This window comes from Fragaria vesca, linkage group LG2 (genome assembly GCF_000184155.1).
Source record: "Fragaria vesca subsp. vesca linkage group LG2, FraVesHawaii_1.0, whole genome shotgun sequence".
Lineage (NCBI taxonomy): Eukaryota > Viridiplantae > Streptophyta > Magnoliopsida > Rosales > Rosaceae > Fragaria > Fragaria vesca.
Genome location: NC_020492.1, coordinates 2966110 through 2990806, shown reverse-complemented (window position 1 = coordinate 2990806; position 24697 = coordinate 2966110). Strand labels below are relative to the sequence as shown.

The following is a 24697-nucleotide window of genomic DNA, read 5'->3' as shown; positions in this document are numbered from 1 at the left end:
TCCACTCTATTTCCCCTGATGTGTCTTTAATGTTTACTTTGACATTAACGAAAAACATAAGCATTAAGTCTTGATTCATGATTTGAAGAGATATCATAGATATGTAAGTGAAGTGTCCAATAAACAAATTCAACACAAGCGTGAGCAAAATCCATGGCGTATAACATCTCTGTAGCCCCAACTATGTACCCTAAACATTTTGCAATCTCAGCATCCCTCACGAGAAAGGCAGGAAATTTCAGCCATTTTATTCTCAATTTTCATATATTACTTTTCAAAATATTGTCATCCTTCGAATTTCGTTGTTTGATGATACATTACTGTTCTAAATATGTATGTCATCTACGACTAATTAATTCCTTTTTTCCTTACTACCCAATTTTTCAATGGCAGCCAACAGCATCCAGATCAGTATTGACAGAATAAGATTATCTAACATTTGAAACATTTGAGGAACTTATGTAAAGTCATTAGAACGAAAATAAAAAAAAGCAGCAGCGCGTGCGGGAAGAGAAGAGGTGATTGTTTTTCCAGTTCTATAAAAAAAAATTGGGGGGTTTTTGCTTACTTGGTATGAAATGGGTTCCTTTCTTTAATTAGTTGTGTAAAATTTTCAGGTTCAGTGTTGTTGCCTGTTTGCTGCAGGTCACGAGGCAAGACTGAAATTTAGTTCCATGTAGTACTTTCAAGCTATGCCTATCCAATTTCTTTATCTATATCAATTCACCGCTTCATTCATGACATTGATCATAGTTGAAAAAGTTATCTTTATTCATATGGTAGTAGATATAGCTGCTATTTTTTTTTTGTTGATCAGCAATCAGTCAACAATGTGAGGTATATTTTTGTTAATCCTCATTTTCTTTTTCTTTTTCATATTCTTTTGTTAATACTAGAGTTGTGTGTGGTTTCTTTGCTTATTAGATTTGCCTTTTTATGCTTGGGTGCAGGACTGTTGATAACATAATCTTGGTGGAAGCTATGAATTGAATTCCAAAACATTTTGTCACATAAATGGCAAGCTCTAGCATGCATGTTACTCCAACTATAGCATATGGAGGCTGATTCAAAATTATAGTGACATGAAGAACATGTTTTTTATAGTGTACGAAATCTGATTCAAAATTATAGATGTGTGTATAATAGTCTCTTTAAAGACAGTGTCTTTTTTTTTCGTGGTAATACCGATAATAATTAGTCTAATTAAACACGTCTAGCCTCCTGTTAGTTCATGCCATAAAAATTGAACATATTTTAGTAGGCCAATGGATGTTTCTGTTTATAATATATATATATATATATATATATATATATATATATATACTCAAGTAAAGAATATTGTTGTAGGCATATGCAAAATTTAATATATTTGCATGTTATAAACTTAGGGAATGTGTAACATTCTTACCTCATGTATGACACAGAAGAAGTAAAAAAGAATGACTGAATGTATATGCAAAATGTATTTCATGACGAAAAAATATATACGCACGGCGAGTGCGGCCTTTCCGCACGCGCAATGGCTAGTATTAATGAAAGAAAATTAATTTTTTTTATGTTGATCAATGTTAATTGCGTTTTATGGTATTGATGAGGCTGATGACACAGAGCTGATATTATGACTTCATTAATGTTGAACATGTAAATGTTCACAATAAATTCTTTTTTTGATCAAATTTCTGGATTCAACTTACATGTTTAAAAACAATGTCATGTTCTTATGTTTCTTAACTTTTATATTGTCTAATGTTAAACTTATGATATGTATTGACGAGTGCTCTTTATATATTTGTAATTCTACAAATCTTGGTTGTTGATTTTTGTTCAGCTTTCTTTCAAAATGACACGTAGATTTCAGGGAGCTGTTGTTTGTGAGTTTCAAACAACAAATAATCAAATTAAGAAAAATTGCACAATAATTATCAAACTGACAGAAATCGCAATCGCACTCCCGCACGCGCGCGAGCAAAGGCTAGTACAGTATATATAGAGCGAGAGAGAGAGACTTGCATTAACTTCAGTATGGTGATCTCGTTCACTTGCTAGTTTAAGTTTCTCTAAAGTATCCTTTACTAATTGGCCAATATGTAGTCTCCTCTTGTGCCTGAAAATCAGTAAAAGTCATAAACATAAGTAACAGATGATAGAACTTATCATGCAAGTAAACATTTCAAACTGGCACCAGACACTAATGTGGCCATTACTCATCACACAATTGCATATCAGGGTAGCATAGCTCTATTCTCTATCATACAAAGATACCTGACTAACCACAACACTGTTAGCAAAATGCAAAAACTAATTGGCCTTTGGTATCCTTGAACGAAGCTCTTTTCGGAACAATTAAGCTCTATTTCTCTCACAGTTGCTTCAATTTCAAAAATACAATGACGATCCTAAATTACACACAAACAGATACAACAACATCAAAGTCTATTAGCAGCAGACTACAGAATTTTCATTAAACTACTTGTGTCCTTACTGGTTCCCTTTTTTTCAATTTGCTTTCAGAGAACAATGCACAAATCATTTTGTTTTCATAGAACTCAGGGCAAGAAGAAGCAGTACCTTTCTTGGCCTTGATAGAACTCTCCTTACTAAGAAAAGCAATCAATCACAGAACCTGAAGGCATCAAAAGAAATCGATCAAAAAAAGAAAAGAACAAAACATAGAAGAACAATCAAAGTCAAGAATCCACGAAAATATGTAAACTAAATTAGCCTATATCTATAAATAACAATACATCCAATTCAAAAAAANAAAAAAAAAAAAGGGAAGGAATTTGGTGTTCTGGAGAACAAACTAAAAAGGCCAAGCACATGAAGAAAGATTGACGATACATACAGATCAAAACCCAGGGAAAAATAAATAAATCAAACCCAGATCGAATAGCATATCTTAAACCGAAATGATTACCCAGAAATACCTATTTGAAGAAAGGGTGTGGATGAAGAGAGTGAAACCAAAACGCAAGAAAGGATTGGAAGCGGCAATTTTCTATGAGACAGAGAGCAGAAGGATGAGGACAGGAAAAGAGAGGGTGTCTCTGGAGATGGGGCAAGCAAGAGAGGCAAAAGAAAATTCTGCAGATGGCTAGAAATTTTCAGAAGCTGCGAGATAAAGGAAGAGGATAGAACATCAACTACCCATAACAGCCCAAGGCCCAAAACTGCTCCGTAGGAGCAGTAACCCGTCCATGACGTCAGCACGCAAAATAGTATATGTTAAATACTAACTATACTAGGTACTAACCCGCGCATTGCTGCGGGCTAGAGTACATGAAATCATGAGGATGCAAAAGAAGGGATTTAACTTCGTACGATAAACAGCAAAACAACTTGATCATAGGTTCATATAAAAGATAAAGAACATCCATTTAATTCATAAGCTGCAAGTGCTGTATAAACATTTAATTCATAAGCTGAAACTGCTATATAACAATACAGTTGCAAAATAAAAATCAACTTGTTACGTCCTCCTTCAACGATCTTCGGCTCCTCTATGAGGAAATGTAGCAAGCAAAGTGCTAGCGGCGAGTCAATCATTCTTTGAAGTTTGAAATATGAAGACTGCTCACAAAGAATTAACAGCAAGCAGGAACAATTAAAATGCACATTATGACATGTGAACTTTCTCAAAAAACCAAACTAACCAAAGACCAGATTTATGCATTCAGCAAACATGTTTGTTTACTGCTATGTTTCCTCATTTTCACTTTTTTCCTCTACTTCATTACTATAATGTCTCTAACCTCCCGGACATAAAAACCTTGGAAGATGCAGATGTAAATTAAAACTGCATAGTGAAGAGGCAAATCCAATTCCATAAAATACACAATCCATATGAATATAAGTTGGTAATATTGTTTTTAGTTGTTTTACCTATAACATATCATAATCCAGGCAGATTCAGAGCTAGCTTTGTAGCTCCTTCCTCATTTGCTTGAAGCATGTGGCACACGCTGGGTATAGAAGCATCCGCCACCAACAATTTTGTTATCTGCAATAACATCATTTGGTCCTGATATAATTAGTAGGATATAATTAGTATTGTGATATCCTGCAACGCAAATACAATGTTTATTTGTTGATTTTTTTTTTTATGTATCTTCAATGATAGTAATTTTTCCAAATAAGTAGAAACTTCTTTACTTAACATAAACCCAGTTGATAGCAAGATTAGTAACTTTTAAATGAGTTTTTGGTGAATTGAGTAGTAAGTAATTAAGAGTCGTAGTGTGTCAATTTTATAGTATATACAATATATATAACTGATTAAGGACTAAATCGAAATCAACTGAGATCAATACAAAGGCCAAGGTGGTCTTTGTAAATCTATTGTCCTGGTGGCTTTTTTATTGAAGTGGTTTTTGTCATGGTGGCATGGTCTTTGTTAGGTAGCATGAAGCTCATTCAAAAAATTGTTGTTTCAGTTACTACTACAGTTGGTCTTTGTCATTCTTAATTGCTCCAAAAACCAGGTTACTCCATCTGTTTTTGTACAAAGTTTTATATATCACCCCAAAAAAAGAAGTAAACTCACTTCAAATCACTCTCAACTTTTACATCCCCACTTCTTTCTAGGACTATAGATTCATCCAACAACCTTCTTCCAACCTGAAACCACAACATAAACTCAACTAACATACCAATACAACAAATAAACTCTAAAAAAAAAAAAAAAAAAAAAAAAAACAACAACCTGATCAACAGAAGATGGAAAGACACAGCAACCTAAACCCTAACTCACTTTCATGATCAATAAAACTAATTGACATCCACACAGCACTTATCTATTTATAACAACAATCATTGTCCTAAACTACTTTCATTTGTTTGATGAGATCATGCATAATGATTTCTAATGGGATCATGCCTCTGTTCTGACACCTGATAGGATTTCTAGGTTCTTTCCACTATAAATTCAATTCAATTTGTTTTGATTCCAACTGTTGAATCAATATAATCAAACCCAAACTATTGCTACATACCATAAACAAACAAACAAACAAAAAAATTAAAACATCCTTCACTAAACCAATAAGGGGACCTAACCTGATCAACAAAAACCTGGACCACACCCTACAAAATCAGAAAAATATCCATAGCTTCAAACACAGAATCCAACCAACCATTCAGATACTTGATAGGGAACTATTCAAATACCCAAAAACAAAACCCATCAAAAGTACAGGTGTGTTTTGAATTGTATTCTTTTTTATACGGGAGCTTGTGTATAGTGTATACCTTGGTGAAATAATGTTCATTATTACCAAGGAAGGGACCACATGAGAGTTATATCAGATTTGCCGCATTATAAAGACCCAAAATCAGAACAGAAAACAAAACTTTAAAGAAACAGGAACCCAAATTTTCGGTGCATAAGATTGTAAATGAAAATAAGATATAGCAAATCGATCAAATATTTTTTTTTATATCTAGAAAACTGAGCATATATATCAGTGAAATGAAATTCACTTACAGCAGCATCCAATATTTTCTTGGAATGTTCCTTTCTATACCTCCCTCTAAATCCCTCCCTATTCAAAACCAAATTGAGAAGTTAGTGAAATTTTCACCCAGATCTTAAAAAAAGGACATGAAGAATCTGAATGTGCATTATGTCAATTTTGTGCCAAAGCTGAGAAACAACATCCTTTTCAAATCCTTTCCTTCTTTCAAAATAAGAGAGTTTAAATAATCTGTTCTAATTTGCCCCTATGTTAGCAGGTAAAATATTTTCGATCAATAATTCTTCTATCCTCGTGGTATCATTGAAGATGTATTAAACGTACTAACATGCAATAAGAACTAATCACGAACAAAATATATTCTTATAAATGTCAATGAAATTGATGCAAATATACATGTACGTAGCCAAACCAAATACAAAATATGGAAAAGGTATATACTGTATACGAAAGAAAACGGTTCAAAATTAAATTGGAAGAGGCTAACTGCTTTTCACCTGTCAAACCCTTTGAAGTATAAATATTCACAGTTCCTGTAATTCAACTAAGACCCATTTGGAGTTACCACACCTTGCCCATCAAATCAACCTGTAAGAAGAGTTTATTGGTAATATAAAAATAACTTTCCTATTCAAATTTCCAACACAAAGAATATAAGAGCATCTACAATGGAAACTCTAATTAATTAACAACCTTTAATAATCACCCCATATCTTGTGTATTTGCAGCTTAAAATGTTAAAGTTCTAGCATACATGAACACTTAATTTTACCTCTCTTTTTGATGTCAAATCCTCACTGACTTTCCCAAGCAAGTGAACTGCAGGTTTGTTATATGCCTGTATTTCATCAGTAAATGCAGATATATTAGATCTTTAGCCATGATACCCTACTGTTAAAGTAAATGTAGAGATGTTCAATGAGATACTCCAAATCAACATACTTCAGGAATGACATATTTGAAACTGATATTTTACTATTGCAACTATAAGAATACTTACAAAAAGACATTCTGATTTTTCTAGTATCATGTCTTCTCAAATAGGCATCAGCCAAAAAACTTCTGACTTGAGCTGCTTTTAGTTGCTTCGGTGCAGATGTTGCTTGAATTAATGACCATATTTCAGCTCATTCACTATTGAAAAATCAAACACAGCAATCAAATCATGTACATAACTCAAATTGAAAACCTATAAGCTATATTCAGCTCGAGCAGAAGGGACTGTACCTATGATTACCAAGAGGCTAACAGTTCTCCATTAGAATCCAAATAAAAGATGCTGATTTTCAATCTGCCAAAATATCAAACCTCAAACAATACCCACCACCCATCTTAATAAAACAAACAAACAAAAGATCTTAAAACCCATCATCCATCTTAATTTTCCTTAAATAGCATATTGACCTTTTTGCATATACACAAAAGATCTTGTGTTCTTATGTTATAAGAATAGCACATTCAAGTACAGCACAATAATAATAGTGGTAAGTGCTAGGAAAAGTTCCTACAACAGCTCTCCACATTATATTCTGCTGTTGTGATGTTTATGTGAGTTGGGTGTCAAAATAGCATTAACCTCAATTGTCTCAAAGAAAGTAGTCTTTAATATGCCAAGGACAGTCTTATTATGTAAATAACATCAAATATGTTATTTATAAATTCACAATTAATACCAAAAAGCAAAAGCAAAGTAGCAACACAAAGGAACAAATTTCAAGTTTACAATATTTGAAGATATTCTTAATTTAGATAAGTAACCTTCTCACTCCTAATGTCTTTCTATATGATAGAATGCTATTAGTTTTCGGTGTGTATAGAAGAAAAGAACTCTGTCAGCCTATATTATTTTGGTATAGTTATGTTACTCTTTTTCACCTGCAACATGTTTGTAATGCTATTTCAGTATAAATCTGATACTCTGTTCTTCTGGCATAGCTACAGGGGTTTGTTGCTCATTAGAGTAACTGAAACAAAATATTGATAGGAAGTCAGATACATTGGCTTTGACTCAATTAAAGCATGGTATTGCTATAAACCAAAAAAAGAACCTTTTTGATTCCAGACAATTTAGCCAAATTTGAATATTCAAGAAATTGTAGCCAACTCAAGGTACACGATGCAGTAACAAATATTACTAAAAGACGTATGCTACTATATTTTCTACTTGTCATTCATATCTATCAAAGAAACTAAGAACATACAATGCTCTATGAGTTTCTGTCTTGTAGGAATTGATACCAGAATATTTGATGCTTCATTACGACTATGCTACTTTACACAAACATTTTTTTAAGGGTCTTTTTCTGTAATTAAAGCTCTCAGAATAACCAAAATACACATAAGCTTTATAACCCTTATTCCCGGAACCTAATAAGCAAACTACACCTTCAAAATTTGATAGATGTTGAAATATGAAGACCAGCAATGGACAGAAACTTAAAAAAGATTCAAGTGTCAGAAAGATAACATCATTTGACATCACTTCTCTATGTTTCTCTCCTAATGAAAACCCCCAAAACACAGTTAAACCAAATAAACAACTACCAATAGAATCAAATCCCAGATGCAGAAATACACCAAAGCAGTGGAAAGATGCAACCCTGAATCAAATGAAAGCAGCAACGGAGCTTTACCTCAGGAAAAAAGATCTCTAAACTGATATTTGCAGATCCAAAGTTCATGTCCCAACCATCTTAGAACTTCCTGCAATGGAAACCAATGACAGTTACTAAAGGGTAGTAATCAGAATATATAATAGATTCTCAGATGAATCTGAAAGGACATATATGGTTAAAGAAATAATCAAATCAAATCAGTTTTCATAAGCAAACTAACTCTCCGCCATATTGACCACACCATACAAAATTTTGTGAGACAGAAGCATAATTCTAAAGGAAAACCAAACAAACTAATGAAAGAAAAAAATTGGGGCAAAAAAATTCAATTACCTATATGACATTTGTATGGTGGAAGTGAGAAAGAAGATTGATATAAGTATTATTGTTTCTCCAATAGAGCTGCCAAGAGTATGAATACAAAACTGCTTTTAGTTCCCATTAGCTGAATTAAATTTTATAAATTGCATGGCGGGGATCTCACCTTGACAACAACTGATTGAAATCGCACAAGGTTGATCTCATTGATTGATGTAGAATCGTTGAGCTAATGAAGCCCGTGACCTGCAAAATCGCCTTCCTTCTTGTTGTCGATGACAAACCCAATATCAGACTTAAAATCGCTGCATCAACAAAACCCAAAATCAAGTTTCATCTCTCACTCTATCAATAAGAGAGTTTGGTGGACTTCGGAGAACAAAAGCGATAAGAAGATTGGAGGAAGTTCGCCGAATAGAAAAAGACTCCTTCCATCACTCTGTTTGCGCTGTGTCGACGTGGCGGCTAAACGCAGTAACACGTACAACGATGACCATGGCTATGTAACACGTACCTGTTTTGGTCCAGTGGCTCGATCGTAAATGAAAGAAATTTCCTTAGGAACAGTAGGTCAGCGTCAGGCCGCATAATAGATAGTTAAAAGTTAAACTAGTTTTTGTGACCGCGCATTGCTGCGGGGAACAATCAAGTGTTGAATAATACTGAGCATTCTTAATAAAGTGTATTGTTATCGAATGACCGGATATGACTTATGACAGAAGTTATAGACATAATGTATTAATATCAATGAGCTTGGTTAAAACATAAATTGATTCAAAAATATCAAGAACAGTAATATTATAGTAAATAGGTAAATTAACTAGAAAGATGCCCGTGCGTTGCAGCGGACTTTGGCATATTTCTGCTTGTGATAGCTCCAATTCAAGCAACTACAAATATACTTGAGCTTGTTAATTGTTTAGTACGTGCCAAGGCTGCTGTTAAAGAAGCATTTAGCAATATCTGGTGTTGATATCTGCAAATTGAGAAAGTAACTATGAGATGTTTGTTTCAATAAAAAACAAACAAATATACAGACATAAAGAACATGATCAAAACATAGAGGGTAGCGGACATGTCAACTTCAGATAGAAAGTAATCTCATACGATATGAAAACAGGAGCAAGACATTAGGTATGATTATGATCATATGATCATATGAATAGAAGCTGCAAAAGAGGAAACTGACCAGAAAAATTTACTAAAAAGAACAAAGAGATACACCAACATCAAAATCTATTAGCAACAGACTACACAATTTTCATTAAACTACTTGTGTCCTTACTTACATAATGTAAATGGTAAATAAGTAAAGTCGAAATGTTAATGGTTGAAGGTGATTAAAATTTTATTAAGATTATATGAAAGCCTTATCATACAAAGCATTGATGTAAATGTAAATGAAAAACGAATTCACCTTTAAAACTTAACTAATCATTTATTGGGTTCACCTGCTTAAGGTGTTCTCCTTTTGAAGGAGATGAGCCATAGACCCTTTGATATTTTTGGAGTGCAGCTACTTGAGTTGGGATTCTGCAAACAGTAATGTAGTTTGTGAATAGAGGTATCAATGCCAGTATACAGTAATGGTTTGGAGTAAGTACAAAATCTGGAAAATCTTGCTGAAGCAGGGTGTGCAGAATGAACGAAAGAATCCTGAATTGAGATAGGCAATAAATCTGAGGATACGAGTAGGCCTTAAACACAAAAGTCTTACGATGCTAACCTAAGGTAGTAAGTTTAGCTTAGAATTTAGAAGTATGATTGTTTTTCTGACATCAGCAATGCATCTGATTAAATAACCCTGTATTGAGCAAACAACTGACCTTAAAATTACTTTCCCTGCAATTTTCTTGCTCAATAGCTTGCTTCATCTGAATTGGTATAAGAAACAACATGAGAATATTAATATTTTAGAAGACATTAGTCTCAATAATTTTATTTTGTCTGTTATGTTTGCTTTTTTGCTTTTAGAGTATGTGTGAAAAGTTACTGAAAACAATACCTCTGCAAGAGATAAGTAGGATACTTATAGCCAACTAAGGTCAGTAAATACTGTTTCAAGGGATAAGTTCAAATGAAAACCTGGAAAGAAGCGTTATAAATAATCACAGCTTGAGTTGTAAAACAGAAATCTCAGACAATGTGACACTTCAATTTATTTACTCGAAGAAAACAGTTTTTGTCCAGGATGTGTAAATTAGAAGTTTAGAACATACACCCTCACAAGGCAAATTATCAGCACAAAAGAAAGAAGCAGCATATATACTCTTAGAGGAAAATAAGAATCCAATACTAGATGCAACCTTGTAGTTCTCCATGACAAGTTCAGATTTCATTTGTAAAATCTTATCAAGCTTGACTTTAGCAGAGTCAACCATCTCCGTTGGATTCTTTCTTGCGTTATTGCCCTGTTATGTTCAAAATAAATCCAGGGATAACTACTCCATACATCTGAAGGATCAATGGAAGTAGGTTCTTACCTGATCAGTTATGCAGAGGTGGTCACCAATGCTACCCTTCCCTGCAAGGAATTTCAGTATAAAAAGAAAAGCAATACATTAACTAGTAACTACTACGCGTGAAAGACTTCATCTTGAATAAAAAATTAAAAAATTCCCCTTTTGCATCACATAGAGGATGTCTTTGTGTTTACTTGCTTCAACTTATGCAAGTTACCTTAAAAATACCTAACTTAGTTCAGCTGGTTTTATAAACCTGAATTTACATGCTACCCAAATATGGGATATCATGCAATTATTGCATTATCATTTTCTCCAGGAAGGCCTTGCTTCATTCCAATGATATTGGAATTACCAGCTTGCATTCATATGGACTTAGAATTACAAGGCATAATATAACCTTTAGCAAACAGATAACATTTTAATTTTGCTGATGACTTATATATATTACAGAATTTGATCATAGAGACCCCAAACTAAGAAAGTTGTAGCTATTAAATTAAGAGACACACCCTGAGTATCAACTCTTTGCTCATCAATTGTATCCTTAACCTGCATAGATTGTACAGAAAATGACACAAACAACTTCAGCATGACTTTAAACCTTTGAAGCCGAAGCAACGAAACCAAAAACTAAAGAACTCGCCGGAATTTACATGCTTTGTGGGTCTACACAAGAGCATTATATCTTCCAGAAAGACACACTGTATCCACAAAACAGGATTAAGGAGATTTACCTAGTCAAAGTCTAAGGATATATGCAAAGGGGGTAGACTCATGTAGATGCAAGATGTATATAGAAAAAACCTCCCCAGTGCTACCATTACCAGAAAATAGCTGATAAAGCAAATGAGGAAGACATCCAGCAGTACCAAAGAAGTGATATCACATATGTAAACAAAGAAGACAAAAAATACGATGTTTTACCATTCCAGGTTCTCCAAGATCTGTAGTAGTCTGGTGACGAAAGATCCAAATCCTGACCAAAATTTAGAAAGGAAACTACAAATATAATGAACGTAAAAGACAAATTTCCATGCAGTGAGCTCCAACAATCAAACCTTTTGTTGCTGCCATTTAGCAGTGATATCCTCTGAAACTTTCAAGTAGTAAGTGCTGTTACAAAAACCAAGGCAAGTGTTATATTTTTAAATTAGGTGCTTGTCAATCAATTCAGCATGAAGATTGAGTTACCTCTTCTCAATAAGCTTGGCGGCCAGGTTGATCCTTTCTTGTTCAATAAGCTCCAAGTTCTACTTGTTGAAGAAATTATTGGGGGAAAGAGGAAGAAAACAAGACAGGCATACAATGATTTCTATACTGAGAGACTAAGAATGTTACAAACTTGCTCATTTCCTTGTTAAATAGAATCTTAATCAGGCAAGTGAACTTATAAACAGTACATGCATGATGCAACCCATCTCTCTTCCCTTTACCCATAGACCCCTACACCTATTCCATTAAGAATTTGAAGGAAAAACATCTTATGAAGCAAGCTTTGTCTGTATACAAAGATAAATTGGGCCCCTGGATGCCATACCTGAAGAGGTGCAAACCAAATATAATACAAAAGTCATCAAAAAATAAAAACATTTGGAAAAGTGTTGAATCATAAGAGACTCGGCATTTCTACACCGTGATAGCCATGCATGCTTGAATAGTATATTAAATAAAGCTCATCAAATAGAGAAGGTACAAAAAGCACACTTGTATACACACTTGAAGCATAAGCAAGGCTACAGGGTGTTATAAATAAGAAAGGAATACTGATAGAAACTTAGATTGTCGATATAGTTAAAACAGATAATTATCAAAGTCCAAGTGTTGACTTGCAAATGGATCCCCGACCAGAGGATAAGTATCATTTGGTAAATTTTCTTGGAGATGAGAAAATGGTAAGACAATTCATGAAAAGAACCACAAAGATGGTCTGTGTTTCACTATTATGCTTTCAAGTACATTTGTAAGCCTCAAGTATAACATATGTAGTTAAGAATTCATTTCAAAGAAGTAATAGCTTATAAGATGACTATTAGCAGTGGACACAAGCAAGATGATACGACTGTCACATTGTTCTGAAATTGTACATTTCGTGTTTCTTTCCTACTTTGATTATTTTTATATCCCAACAGATTTGAACCCATGCAGCATTATACTTCTATTTCCCCTAAACCCTCCTCATCACAGACATACAGTGTACCTGGATAAGGGTGGATGAATCAGACTCCAGAGAAACTATCCTTCTCTGTCTTTCCTGAATCTGTGAGCATATTTGACCCTTAGCCTTATTCATCTGTTCAATGTCTTCCATGAATCGTTTTGTTTCGGATATTGCTGGAACAACAATTAGTACACGGTTCAAAAGTGTTTTGATAATCATAGAAAGGAAGCTTTATTAAGCAAAAATCAAATAAGTACATAGATTTGCATTTGAGTTGAAACTCAATACATTTGAAAAACTTACTAATTACCAATCAATCAACCAACTGAAATATAAAAGGGTAAATGTTAAGAATGGGACATCCAGACAATTTTGCAAAGATGAAAATTGAGAAACCGCAAAGGTTTATAGCTCAGTTATAGCTTGTCATTGTCTATGAAATGATACTAAAGTGAAATCAACCCATTGCAATGCAAGGCTTATGATAACTACAAGATTCAAACAAGTTGGACACAGATTCATCCAAGCGCAACGTAAACACATTTCATAATCTCAAACAACAACAACAAGTTGTGCACAACTCATGTAACTGAAATCCAAGTATAGCCTGATTTTAGTATGGAATCATCCACAGTCTCAAGTTATAATGACCATATGCATTTTCTTCATATCAATAGCTTTAAATGAAAGCATAAGTTGTGAAAACGCATAAACAGAAGAGAAAAGAAGCAGCGTTAGCTTGTTTAAGAAGACTGGGTAAGATAAAAAGGAGCGTTACCGGAATTAAGATCGTTCTCTAAGGTCTGAATAGTGGTCAATTGCATCTGCTCCTCCACTGAGACCTTCGTAGCTTGATCTTCCACATCTGCTCCGATGAGATTTGTGTAATTGAACCGAAATTAAGAGAAGCAAAATTAAGAGATGAGATCGGAAGGCTCACCGTTCATCTGAGAGCGCAGTATCTTCATGTACTGTAAGTACTTCTCCATTTTCACAGTGGCTTCAGATTTTTGGAGGGAAAGCGCCAAGGAGGGAGACGACGATGAAGATTCAGGTTTGGGTTTGCGCTCTCCGGCCTGTGAAACACTGAAGGGAGTGTGTGAGCTGATAAAAAGGCATAACTGACCTTTTAGTAATGAATATCAAACACGCAAGGCTAGGGATGTTTTCGTAATTAAACAAAGCGGGACCTGGACCGTCTTCGTCTCTGCTGGAATCGAAATGGCGATGACAAACGAGAGTGGGACCGAGGCAACAGCAGAGAAAGTCTGGGTTGGGCAACATCAGGTTTTCTTCAAAGAGGCTCTTCCATACCATTCTCATGACTCATCAGCCTCGCCTTGCTCGCTCTCGTCCCTCCCCTTTTCTTCATCTTCAAGCTCAAGACCTTTCGTCTCGTACTCTCTCTCTCTCTTCCTCTTTTCCATTTACGCTTTCTGTGTTTCTGTTATACTGATGATAAATGCGTGGTGAGCTCTTTTTTTTATTTTTTTTATTTATGGATCTGTGAGCTTGTAGTTCCAGTACAGCTGAGAAAATTAAATATAGATAGAAAAAAGTGTGCGTTATTTTGTATGTGAATTAGAAAAGTTTGCGTTATTTTGTATGTGAATTATTCGGCATTGTTACCTTATGCTCTTTTTTGATCTCATGAATCATCTTCTTTTCGCTAGGCCTCCAACTGTTCCATTTAGTTTGTTTGTAGTGAATTAGCTCGGCTAGCTAGTGACAGCAACTATCTGATTGTAAACTGGTTCATGCCAAATTTGATTATAACTATGCATATCTCATTGTGTATATTAGTGCCCGCTCATTGATTATAACTGTGTGAATTTCCTTGCAAGAGAAGAGAAATGCCGATATGTATTGTGGATATCATCGTTGTGTTCCCAAATAGTAACTTCAGTGGTTCTTTTCCACAGACTCAGTTGTGAAAGTGTGGTTGGCTAAATAGTCCTCCTCTTGTATGAACCCATGGCGGTGACTCAAGTTCGGCCTTTCCAAACACGGTAGGCATATCTTGTCTTCTTCTTCCCATCCCTGATTTTTTTTTTTCAGTCAATAGTTATTCTACTTACTAGTTTGGTTTTCCAGTCTAGCAACTCAAATAGAATCTCAATTCATGTTGTTGATTTATTTAGTCATAAACTGATAACATGCTTATCATGTAAAGGACCAAAATCTGCTGATTGTCATCTTGTTCCATTGAGTGCCAAATAAGTCACAACTAATGCTTGTTCCGCTGTCTTAAAATTGAACATTGAGAATTTAAATTAGTTCTAACTTTTTTGCCTGCAAGAAGGTATATTCCCGAGTCCTGATTGTCGAGTGCCCCGTCTTTCTTACAACTACTTTGTTGTTTTCCACAGATGGCTGCTTATCACTCTGTACTTAATTCTCAAGTAGACTGCATTGAGATTGATGTTTCTCGTTCTTCAGATGGAGTTCTACTTGCGCTCCATGACAGGTGCAGTGTTTTGAGAGTTTTATAGTTTTACCTCGTAGCTGTTGATTGTCATCTTACATCATTCGACTGCCTTAATAATTTACAGTTGCTTTAAACTTTCTTCTTCGAAGAACATGGAATCTACAATGGACTCCCCCTTATTGTCCTAATTGATAGTTCATGATTAAATATTGGATCAATTTCTTTAATCTCTCATCATATCATACCTTAGATAATTTCAAGGGGGAGTTTCAAAACGTGCATACTTATCACAGTTTATTTAAGGGCATCTAATAAAAATACTAAAAGTACCTTTTTTTGTTGTTTGGGTATTCCGGCTGATTCAGTATCTAAACTATCAATGTATGGTTTTAATAAGTAATTATCAGGAAAGTGGTTTGGGAGTTATGTTTCACCTTCGCAGAAAGAGAAAAAAACAAAAAAAAGTACAGAACCGGAACATGTAAAAGCCTTGTTTTGAGGTTCATCTATTTACAAACATAAAACAAGGATTTAGGTGAATAATATATGTTACTATTGATTTGTATGTGTGTGTGTGTATACAGTATTTACTAGTTTCAAATTAAATTATTTTTTGCAAATAGCACAAGACCTTTGATGTTCAATTATTTTTCACTTTTTTGCCACTGATAATATCCACATTAAAGTTTTATACGTAAACTACAAACTATTGCTAGCTTGGTATCAATGTTCATGACCAACCTTGTATTCAAAACATTCTATCAACTAGAATTTGATACTGGTAATTGTTCCTTTGGGCCAATATTAAATTGCATATTCAGAGTTTTATTCGAAATTGCTGGTAGATTTGATTTTCAACTAACACAGGCAGGGATTTGCAGCGCATATCTGGAAACAATACTTCTAAGGTGGGACACTCAAGCATGGAAGAGGTGAGCTTGCAGCCGTATCTCTTATAAATTATATTAAGCAGCTTCTACCAAAATTTTGTCACAGTACTAGCTTTATGTACATATTTTGGCTATAAAAGCTGCTCATTGAAGTATGTGTGATTGTGTTGATTGAGAATATACTTTTAGTTTGTGTTGTAGATAAAACATCGTGGTTCCAATTATCAATCTGCAAAGTTCCAGAATGCAAATATTCCTACAATTGAAGAGGCTCTTAAGGTACTTTGAATATCTGCTTTAGTTATCTCTATTTCCCCCTTTTCAATAAAAAATAAGGCATCCTTTCTGTGCAATTGTCTGTGTGTGTATGTGTGGCAGAAGAGCCTACTATCCATAGACTACCATCTGCAAGTTTATTTTCTTATATTTATTCATTCTTTCAGTGTTTTTTCTCTTAAGCCAAACTTTGAAAGAATGACGGGTTTTTTCTTATATAGCAATGCACTCTTTTCCCTTTTCTGGTCTCTAGCATCGATTTCTTGGGGGGCATGCTGGAGTTTAGCATGTGACGGGTTATGTTGGTTGTAGCATTTGATAGTTTGATAAGTGGGGTAAGATTGAAAGCGAGGTTTCTATATGTGCAATTTCGGTCAAACCTCCTTAGGGGTTGGTGCTTGTCATAGCCAAACAAATCATCACTTCTGTTGACAATATTTATGCCAAGATTTTGAGATGATAAAGATGGTATCAGTATAAAACAGTTTTTCATATCCATTTCGGTAATATATTTTGATTGGGGTTTCTAAGCTTTTGGACCTGTCCATACCTGTCATTTGAATTCAAACCGTTTTTTTACTTATCAGGTTTAATATGTTTTGTTCCTCAGTACAATGAATTTAGCAGATTGTTTTTAGGTTGGCTTTCTTATTGTTTCTTTCTTTTCTTGATTTTTCAAGTATGTTTTGTTTCACATGATATTCACCACATGAGGGGTAAAAGAACTTGCCTAAATCTTCAAACACATACATAGTTGGTGAATATCTATTATGGATGACGCTAGCTCATCCAAAACCTCTTTTGGCCGAGAGCAAAACCTTTGGTGGCATTTAGAGGCATCTTTAAGTTTTTTGTAGAATCTTTTGTTTCTTCCTGTACGTTGCTGCAGGGCTTGGTTACGGAACTGCAGGGATTCTCATTATATATGTTATTAGAGTTGAATTATTTGCAATATTTCGTTGTATCTGTTATTAACTCCAAGTGAAAGCATTCGACTGTAATGCTAGATGTTTCAGTACACAAGGGGGCTACCTGCTGAGTTTGTTGTTAATGTTGCAGGTGGGATTCATTGTCATGATCGATCAGTCAACAGGGGTAAGGACCAACTTACTGAGGATGAGAGATGCTCGTTTTGTTGGCATGTTTCATCCCTTGATTGATGAAAAGCTGCATAGGTATGTCTTTAACTTGACGCATTAGAATGTGTATGGTGCCTAGAATGCATGCATGTTATGAGAATTTAAGATTTAAGATGAGACTGATTTGTAATATTGTATTTCATTTGGGTCTTGGGGTGTGCTAGATCTTCCTACATTATTATTGATCTTTCAAGACGCGTCTGCTTGGGGATCATATGTGGAGCTTACTCATCAAAGAAATCAAACCAAAGCTTCTTTGCTCTGAGGATTACGCTGGTACAGTTCATCTATCTATTTACTATCAGCAGGGGAGTCCATGTTGTGGAAAGTATTTCTCTACTGTGCAAAGTTGGCGTCTTTGCTCTATGTATTAGTATTAATGGCTCAAATCCCATCAAAGCCATAACCAGAATGATTTCATCCAATAGTAGTGCAGCTGCGACTTACTGTCCTGGTAGGAGGCAGAGGCTGTTTGTAATAGCCGTGGATTGCGATGATCAGAATGGAAATGGTACTCAGACGTTTCAGGAAATTATATCGAGTGTCAAGAAAGCAACAAGCCTAGGATTCGGCCAAGGTCGGGTAGGCTTCGTATTGTTAACTGGTTCCAGCTTACAGGAGACTTTGAAGGCTTTTAAAGGGTGCCAAGTAAGCATAGAAGAATTTGATGCAAATAACTATTGTTTTTGATGCAACAAATGGAATTTGCGGGTCTAATGTATCATAATAACATTCACAAACCCACACTGACATAAAATTTCAGATATGTGAAAGGATTTCTTCACAAATGCTTTTGTTTTGTGGAATTACAAAACATAACCAAAATCAATAATAAATATCTAACAGCTAAGAATTAGAATAACAAATAAGTATTCACATGAACGTGCATAAGAGCTTGAAAGGTATAGATCATGGATTGCAAACGATTAAGCATTCATATTAAACACTAAGTATTTTTTTATAAAAAAAAACTCTCAGTTACAAAATATCTTCATGTACCACAGCTTGGAATGCCATCAAACCATGTATGAAACAATACATTTTGGTGTATTTGCAACCTTGTGCACACTGGAAGCTGTGCCTAATAAAAAAAAAAAAGGAAAACTAAAAGTTTGCATTCCAAAACTACAGCAATAAAAAAGAACCACAGCCAACCAGTCTTTTCCCAAGGTTTACTTATAGAGTATTATAAGAGAATAATCAAAATTTTCCCAATGAAAGGAGAGACCTTCTGCATTCAGTTAATTCAATGCTTTCATTTACTAATTTCGTAAAAGAATTAGAAACCTGCTCAAGCACAAAGTATGCACCCATTTCACAATTCAGAATCCCAATTACAACGATTAAAACTCACACAGATGAATGAAATCCCCAATTACAACGATTAAAACTAATCCCCAATCCCCAATTACAACGATTAAAACTCACACCGAATCCCCAATTTCTACACGTCATCTGATAACAAGAACCACTCATCGTGCATCGTCCGCGTCCAGAGAAGCGGCCAGAGCAGCAGCAGCAGCCGCCTGAGCCTCGGCCTTCTTGGCCTCCAACAGAGTAGTCAAATCCGCCTTAGCCATATCATCCACATAAGACTTCAGCTGTTTCAAATCTGTGATTTCCTTCTTACTCAGCTCGTTCTTCCCTTTCAGATCGCCGAACCTTTTCTCGCACTTCGCATCGCAGATAAGACCTAACCATACCAAGCCCCAGTACACAGCACCAGCGAGACTCAAGATTGCGATGACAATCAAAGCACACAGGACTTTATCGGCTGTCACCCATTTCTTACTCTTATCGCTTGTTGCTGTGGAGTTCGTGGAGTTCTTCTCCCCCAGATATCTCCTGATTTCCGGTAGTGTGGCCGCCGGAGATGGCGCGACGGGATCCAGACGAATCACAGAGGTCATGACGCCGGCGAGGCCGTGGACGGCGACACGGCGAGAGTAGAAAAGGCCGGGCAAGGCGACATCGACTCCGGCGACTTGGAGGGGGTCGGTGGTGAGGCGGAGGGCGGTGTAGGGGAGGAGAGTGGGGAGGATGGAGCCGGAGGAGATAGACCGCAGGTCTGAGAGTGAGAGGCGCAGAGGCACCACATGGACGAGAATGTCGATGTGGAGGGCGAGAAGGGAGGCGTCGCTGGCAGCGAAGATGGTGAAGGTGGCGTTGGGCGGAAGCGTGACGTCGGAGGCGGCGGCCATGGCGTCGTAGAACAAGTTGTAGCCGTGGCTGCGGAGCACGGGCTCCATGACTCGTAGTCCAGAGATGAGAGCGACGCCGCGCACCTCGGAAAACTGAGTAAGACGGCGACGGCAAAGAGGAGGAGTGAGAGCGGTTGGACCGCCATGGGAGCTGAGAGAGAGAGGAGAGAGAGAGTATGGAGAGGTTTCAGATTCTGTAACAAACCTGGGACTGGGGTCTGTATTTATACTCTCGCTTTGGGACGATAATACCCTTCCTTGCATTGGTTTCTATTCGAGCAGAAAGAGGATAGTAGTGTCTTTTCCTTGCTTGGGTTTGTTACGGGTGTGGCACTTTGCTCAACCGTTTTGGGATTTTGTGCCGTTTCTATTCGAGCAGACAGAGGATAGTAACGTCTTTTCCTTGCTTGGGTTTGTTACGCGGGTGTGGCACTTTGCTCAACCGTTTTGGGATTTTGTGCCATCACGCGCAACCCTTCATAAATTTACTTTGGTGATTTTACTTTTACTTATATCTTTTATTTGATTTTCCTGCTCGGCGCCCGCCGTCTTTGGAAGCTCATATTCGCCCTGACTACTCACACGCCTCCTCTCACCATTGACATTCATGGTGCCCAGGGGCGGAGCCAGGATTACAGGGTTACGGGGTCCAAATAAAAAAATTTGTTCGACAATAAGCTACCGTTATCTAATGAGAGAATATAAATGAGAAATGGAGGAGAAAATTTTATTACGCTCGTTAAGAAATAGATCGACAATGAAAAATAAACAAATAATCATTTCAAGTTTGATCTATTAAATACAATATAACACAAAATGAAAGAATTTGTTGATACTTTTCTAGTAAATATTGAAACAAATATGCAATTTTTTTAAGTCCGGGGGGGGGGGGGGTCCATTAAGGAATTTGAACAACAATTAAGCTAAAATGATGGTGACTAATGATGTTTGCTTGGATTATTTAGGAATGCAAGGGGGGTCCGGACCCTCCCAAGCCTTAACTAGGCTCCGCCCCTGATGGTGGCGGATACACTGGCGACGGCGAAGGCGTCGTCCTTGAGTCCTATATATATCTTTCTTCCACGACATCACATCTACAAAGTTACACGGATCTCGAGGTTAGTTTAGCTCTTCGCTTTCTCTAATTTTCCAATTGGAAATCCATTTTGCTATGTAACTTAGGGTTTCAATTTTTTGGTGTTTCAATTTAGAAGCGGTCCGCCAGAGGTTGGCTAGAGGTCAGCTCCAATTCTATGTCAATTATCTGGCCTCATATTTCTCCATGTATATTTAATAGTTTTCATTGGTAGCTTGGATAGTGTTTTGAGTCCTCAGTTTCTCTTTAGAAATTTTCATCGAAGTTTGTTTTTCAACATTTTCTCTTTCACAAGTCCGTCCTAACATTTTTACCCATAAAAGTCCACTTTGCAAGCTCATTTTTTTTATCATGATTATTTTACCCTTATGCTTCTTAATTAAGCTCTCTCTCTCTCTCTCATGTTGTTCTATACTCCTGACAATTGTGGTGCATGTATAAAGAAGGCCATGCAATAAGACATTGGAAAGAAATTAACACAACTTATGTTATTCCCTTGAAGTGGAAACACAACGTGTGGAATTATGCAGGAGACAATTATGTTCACCACCTAATTCTGTTAGTATATATTTATGTTGGCATTCCTATACAAAATGCTAGGATGCCTGCATGTACATGATTCATGTGTACCCTAGTTTGATATGATAATTTCTATCACTAATTCCGATTTAGTTGGATTAGAATTATCTTATCTAACTAGCCTGCTACATTAGAAATAAGTCTTAATTTGATTAGGACTTGTATGTGTGGGAAAATAAGGAAACCTATTGTGATTAGGTTTTATGTGCATGAATATCTGATTAAACTTCTCTATTAATTCTGATTTGATTAGTATTAATATTGGATTTAAATTCTCTATATTTTGTTATGCTAATGATGAGTAAGGAAAGAAGTCACTACCAAGACAAACACTTTAGCCGACGAAAAAGTTTCGTCGGCCAGTTAACTTAATTCGTCGGCTAATATCTTAGCCGACGAGCCTTCGTCGGCTATGGTTTCGTCGGGAAAGAGTCGTCGGCGATGACTTTAGCCGACGAAACTAGAAGAGGTCGTCGGCTATTGTCCCAGTATTTAGCCAACGAAACTAGAAGACGTCGTCGGCTATTGTCCTAGAATTTAGCCGACGAATATCTTAAGTGTTTCGTCGACCATAATCTGAGACTTTAGCCGACGAAATATTTAGGATATTCGTTGGCTAAAGTATGTAATAAAAAATTAAAAAAATAACTAAAGCCGATGAAATATAGTTTGTTTCGTCGGCTTTAGAAGGGTTTAGCCGACGAAACATGCCATAATTCGTCGGCTAAACCTCATAAAAAAAAATTAAAAATACTATAGTCGAGGCTGCCTTTCGTTGAAATCCTGGAGTGGTCTTCAGGACCCCCTTACCCTTCTTTCTTAGACCCCAGCAGTAGAAGTTGTTTCCTCGCGGTGGGAAGGTTGTGCCCATGATCCTCGCCCCAACCCTCGGATCCGAAGTGTCAATCCGGGACATGGCTTAGGACATCTCTTCCTCCTGCGTGTCCGGCCATGTCTCCCTCACTATAGCACTCATCACCTCGTCACTAGCCTCCCTCACCTTTGCCTAACTGGATAGGAAAAAATGATTAATTAACATTTTGACATATATAAGTAAAATTAAAAATTTAAAAACATAAGATGACTTACGATATCCTCTTGGGCGTCAGGATATGCCTTCTCGTACGTATAGACGTACCAGTTGACTTCTGGATGTTTCCTGGCCGCCTCGTCCATGAAGACAGCGAACGGTCTAGAACCGGCATGATGGTTCCTTGTGTTGCGTTGCCGGTTCTGAGCGTTCGCCCGGGAAACGGCCTTCAAAGAAAAAAATAAACTATTAGTAAAATATTTAAAAACGGACGTAATTAATGACAAATTAACTAATTAATTTTTTTAAATACCTGTTTATGAGGGTTGTTGAATTCTGATGTCAGAAGCCAACGCCACTCATACTCCCTGTACTGGAACTCAGTAGGGGTACCAGAACGTGTGTTCCCGTGCGTAGTCCAGTGGGTCCGCAATTCGTTCTTCCACTCCTTGTACCTATAGATATAACAAAAATATTAGAAATATTATTAATATCACATACAATTTTGTTTTTTCATTAACTTCCTAACGTACCTTCCCCATGCACAACGTCCGCCAGCTATTCTTCAAGTGCTCGGGAACGTCAAACCACACATGTATTTAACGGTTTATTAGTTTAGTTTTTCGAGAAATCAACAATGTAATACATAATATTATTGAGGCATTTTGTAAACTCACCGACATCGCGTTGTGGACCATGTCCTTAACCTCTTGCGGGACCTCACCCCAGTTTGACCACAACATAGGGACTCTATCCCTAATTAGCGCTCCCAAGCGGCCGGAGTACGTCCTCGACTTCCCGCCCGATATTATGTGGCCATCCCCGTCAGTATCGATGACGATACTCCCTGAGGTATTAATGGTCTTCTTGAGAGCCTTCCTTGTGACGGGGCCTCTCTTCTTCTTTGTCGGCTTCGCTCCGATGGTGCCTATCACATGATAAACCAAATTGATTATTAAAATCGGAGACCCTTTATTATTAATTATAAGAAAACAAATCATTCATCTTTCATTACCTGAGGGCGATGCGGCGGACACGACGGATTCCGTCTCTATCGCCGATGATGATACCCTCGTGGAAATAAGAGGCGTATCAAAAGGCACGAATTGGTACGCCGCTAATGGAGCCACTGGCGGGGGCAGTGGATAAATCGGTATCCTTGAGCCATCAACTACAGGTAAGGCTGGTATCATCCGCGGAAGGAACAGATGAGGCGACGATATCTGTACCCTAGATGACCCACCATCCGAAGCAGTAGGACCCGGAGTGGGCACCCGGTGTATCTCAGGCATACGGGGTGCAAACACCTCCGTCTGGGTCTGAGGCCACAGCTGCCTCGAGAAATGAGGGACGCCCGACTGCCTCGATGAAGGGGGCACCTTCGTCTCCAGAAGGGTCGCACGTCTGGCTGTCATGGGGCCTCGTTAAGGGTTGCTAGAGGTTCCCTCAGACGATTCGGACCTTTGGCCTTTCGAACCCTTCGTCAATCTAAAATTACCGCTCATCTTGTTTAAAATATTAATTTGAATCAATATTTTAAAAGGCTAAGGCGTAGCCGAGGCAATGGCGCGAGAGCCTCACCAAGGCGCTTGAGGCGTAAGGCGTAAGCCTTTTGAAAAAAAAAACTTGTTTTCATGTCATTATTCATCCTATATATAGAACATATATTGCAATCAACATAACATTATATATTGTCATCCATTCCTAGTAAATACTCAAACAATACAATTCAAACAAATCACCAAACATAAAATATATCCAAAGACTTAAGTTGAAATTCTAATGTGATTAGAAATTCTTTCATTTACTATCAGATTGTGATATCAAGATTTATATTTATCTTGTGTATTCTTTTGACATGATATCGCATTGAAAAGAGCAAAATCAAAGTGATAAAGAATTTGCCAAGGATTGAAAGAAGATTGAAGATTCACGGATCTGATTTCAATCAAGATAAATCACTATACATAGCATTCATGATTTTCTAATTATGTTCTATGTGATTACATGCTGCATTAAATGAGTTTCTCA

At 36.6% G+C, this 24697-nt stretch overlaps 2 protein-coding genes across 2 annotated transcripts; one reads left to right on the top strand and one right to left on the bottom strand.

Annotated features, from left to right (window-relative positions):
* Positions 1 to 9118: 9118 nt before the first annotated feature.
* On the bottom strand, positions 9119 to 14291 carry LOC101299248. Its single transcript, XM_004289704.1, has 13 exons — positions 14218 to 14291; positions 13968 to 14103; positions 13806 to 13892; positions 13067 to 13200; positions 12061 to 12119; positions 11928 to 11982; positions 11794 to 11823; positions 11379 to 11418; positions 10888 to 10928; positions 10711 to 10815; positions 10231 to 10278; positions 9856 to 9937; positions 9119 to 9380 (listed from the first exon to the last, which is right to left on the bottom strand). The coding sequence occupies exons 2-12, from the start codon at positions 14014 to 14016 to the stop codon at positions 9860 to 9862; spliced, it is 726 nt and encodes a 241-aa protein (XP_004289752.1). The 5' UTR covers positions 14017 to 14103; positions 14218 to 14291; the 3' UTR covers positions 9119 to 9380; positions 9856 to 9859.
* An 11-nt stretch (positions 14292 to 14302) lies between these two features.
* LOC101298486 lies at positions 14303 to 18450 on the top strand. Its single transcript, XM_004292044.1, has 7 exons — positions 14303 to 14424; positions 14950 to 15036; positions 15397 to 15494; positions 16337 to 16387; positions 16547 to 16624; positions 17681 to 17796; positions 17925 to 18450. The coding sequence occupies exons 4-7, from the start codon at positions 16379 to 16381 to the stop codon at positions 18448 to 18450; spliced, it is 729 nt and encodes a 242-aa protein (XP_004292092.1). The 5' UTR covers positions 14303 to 14424; positions 14950 to 15036; positions 15397 to 15494; positions 16337 to 16378.
* The last annotated feature ends 6247 nt before the right edge of the window (positions 18451 to 24697 follow it).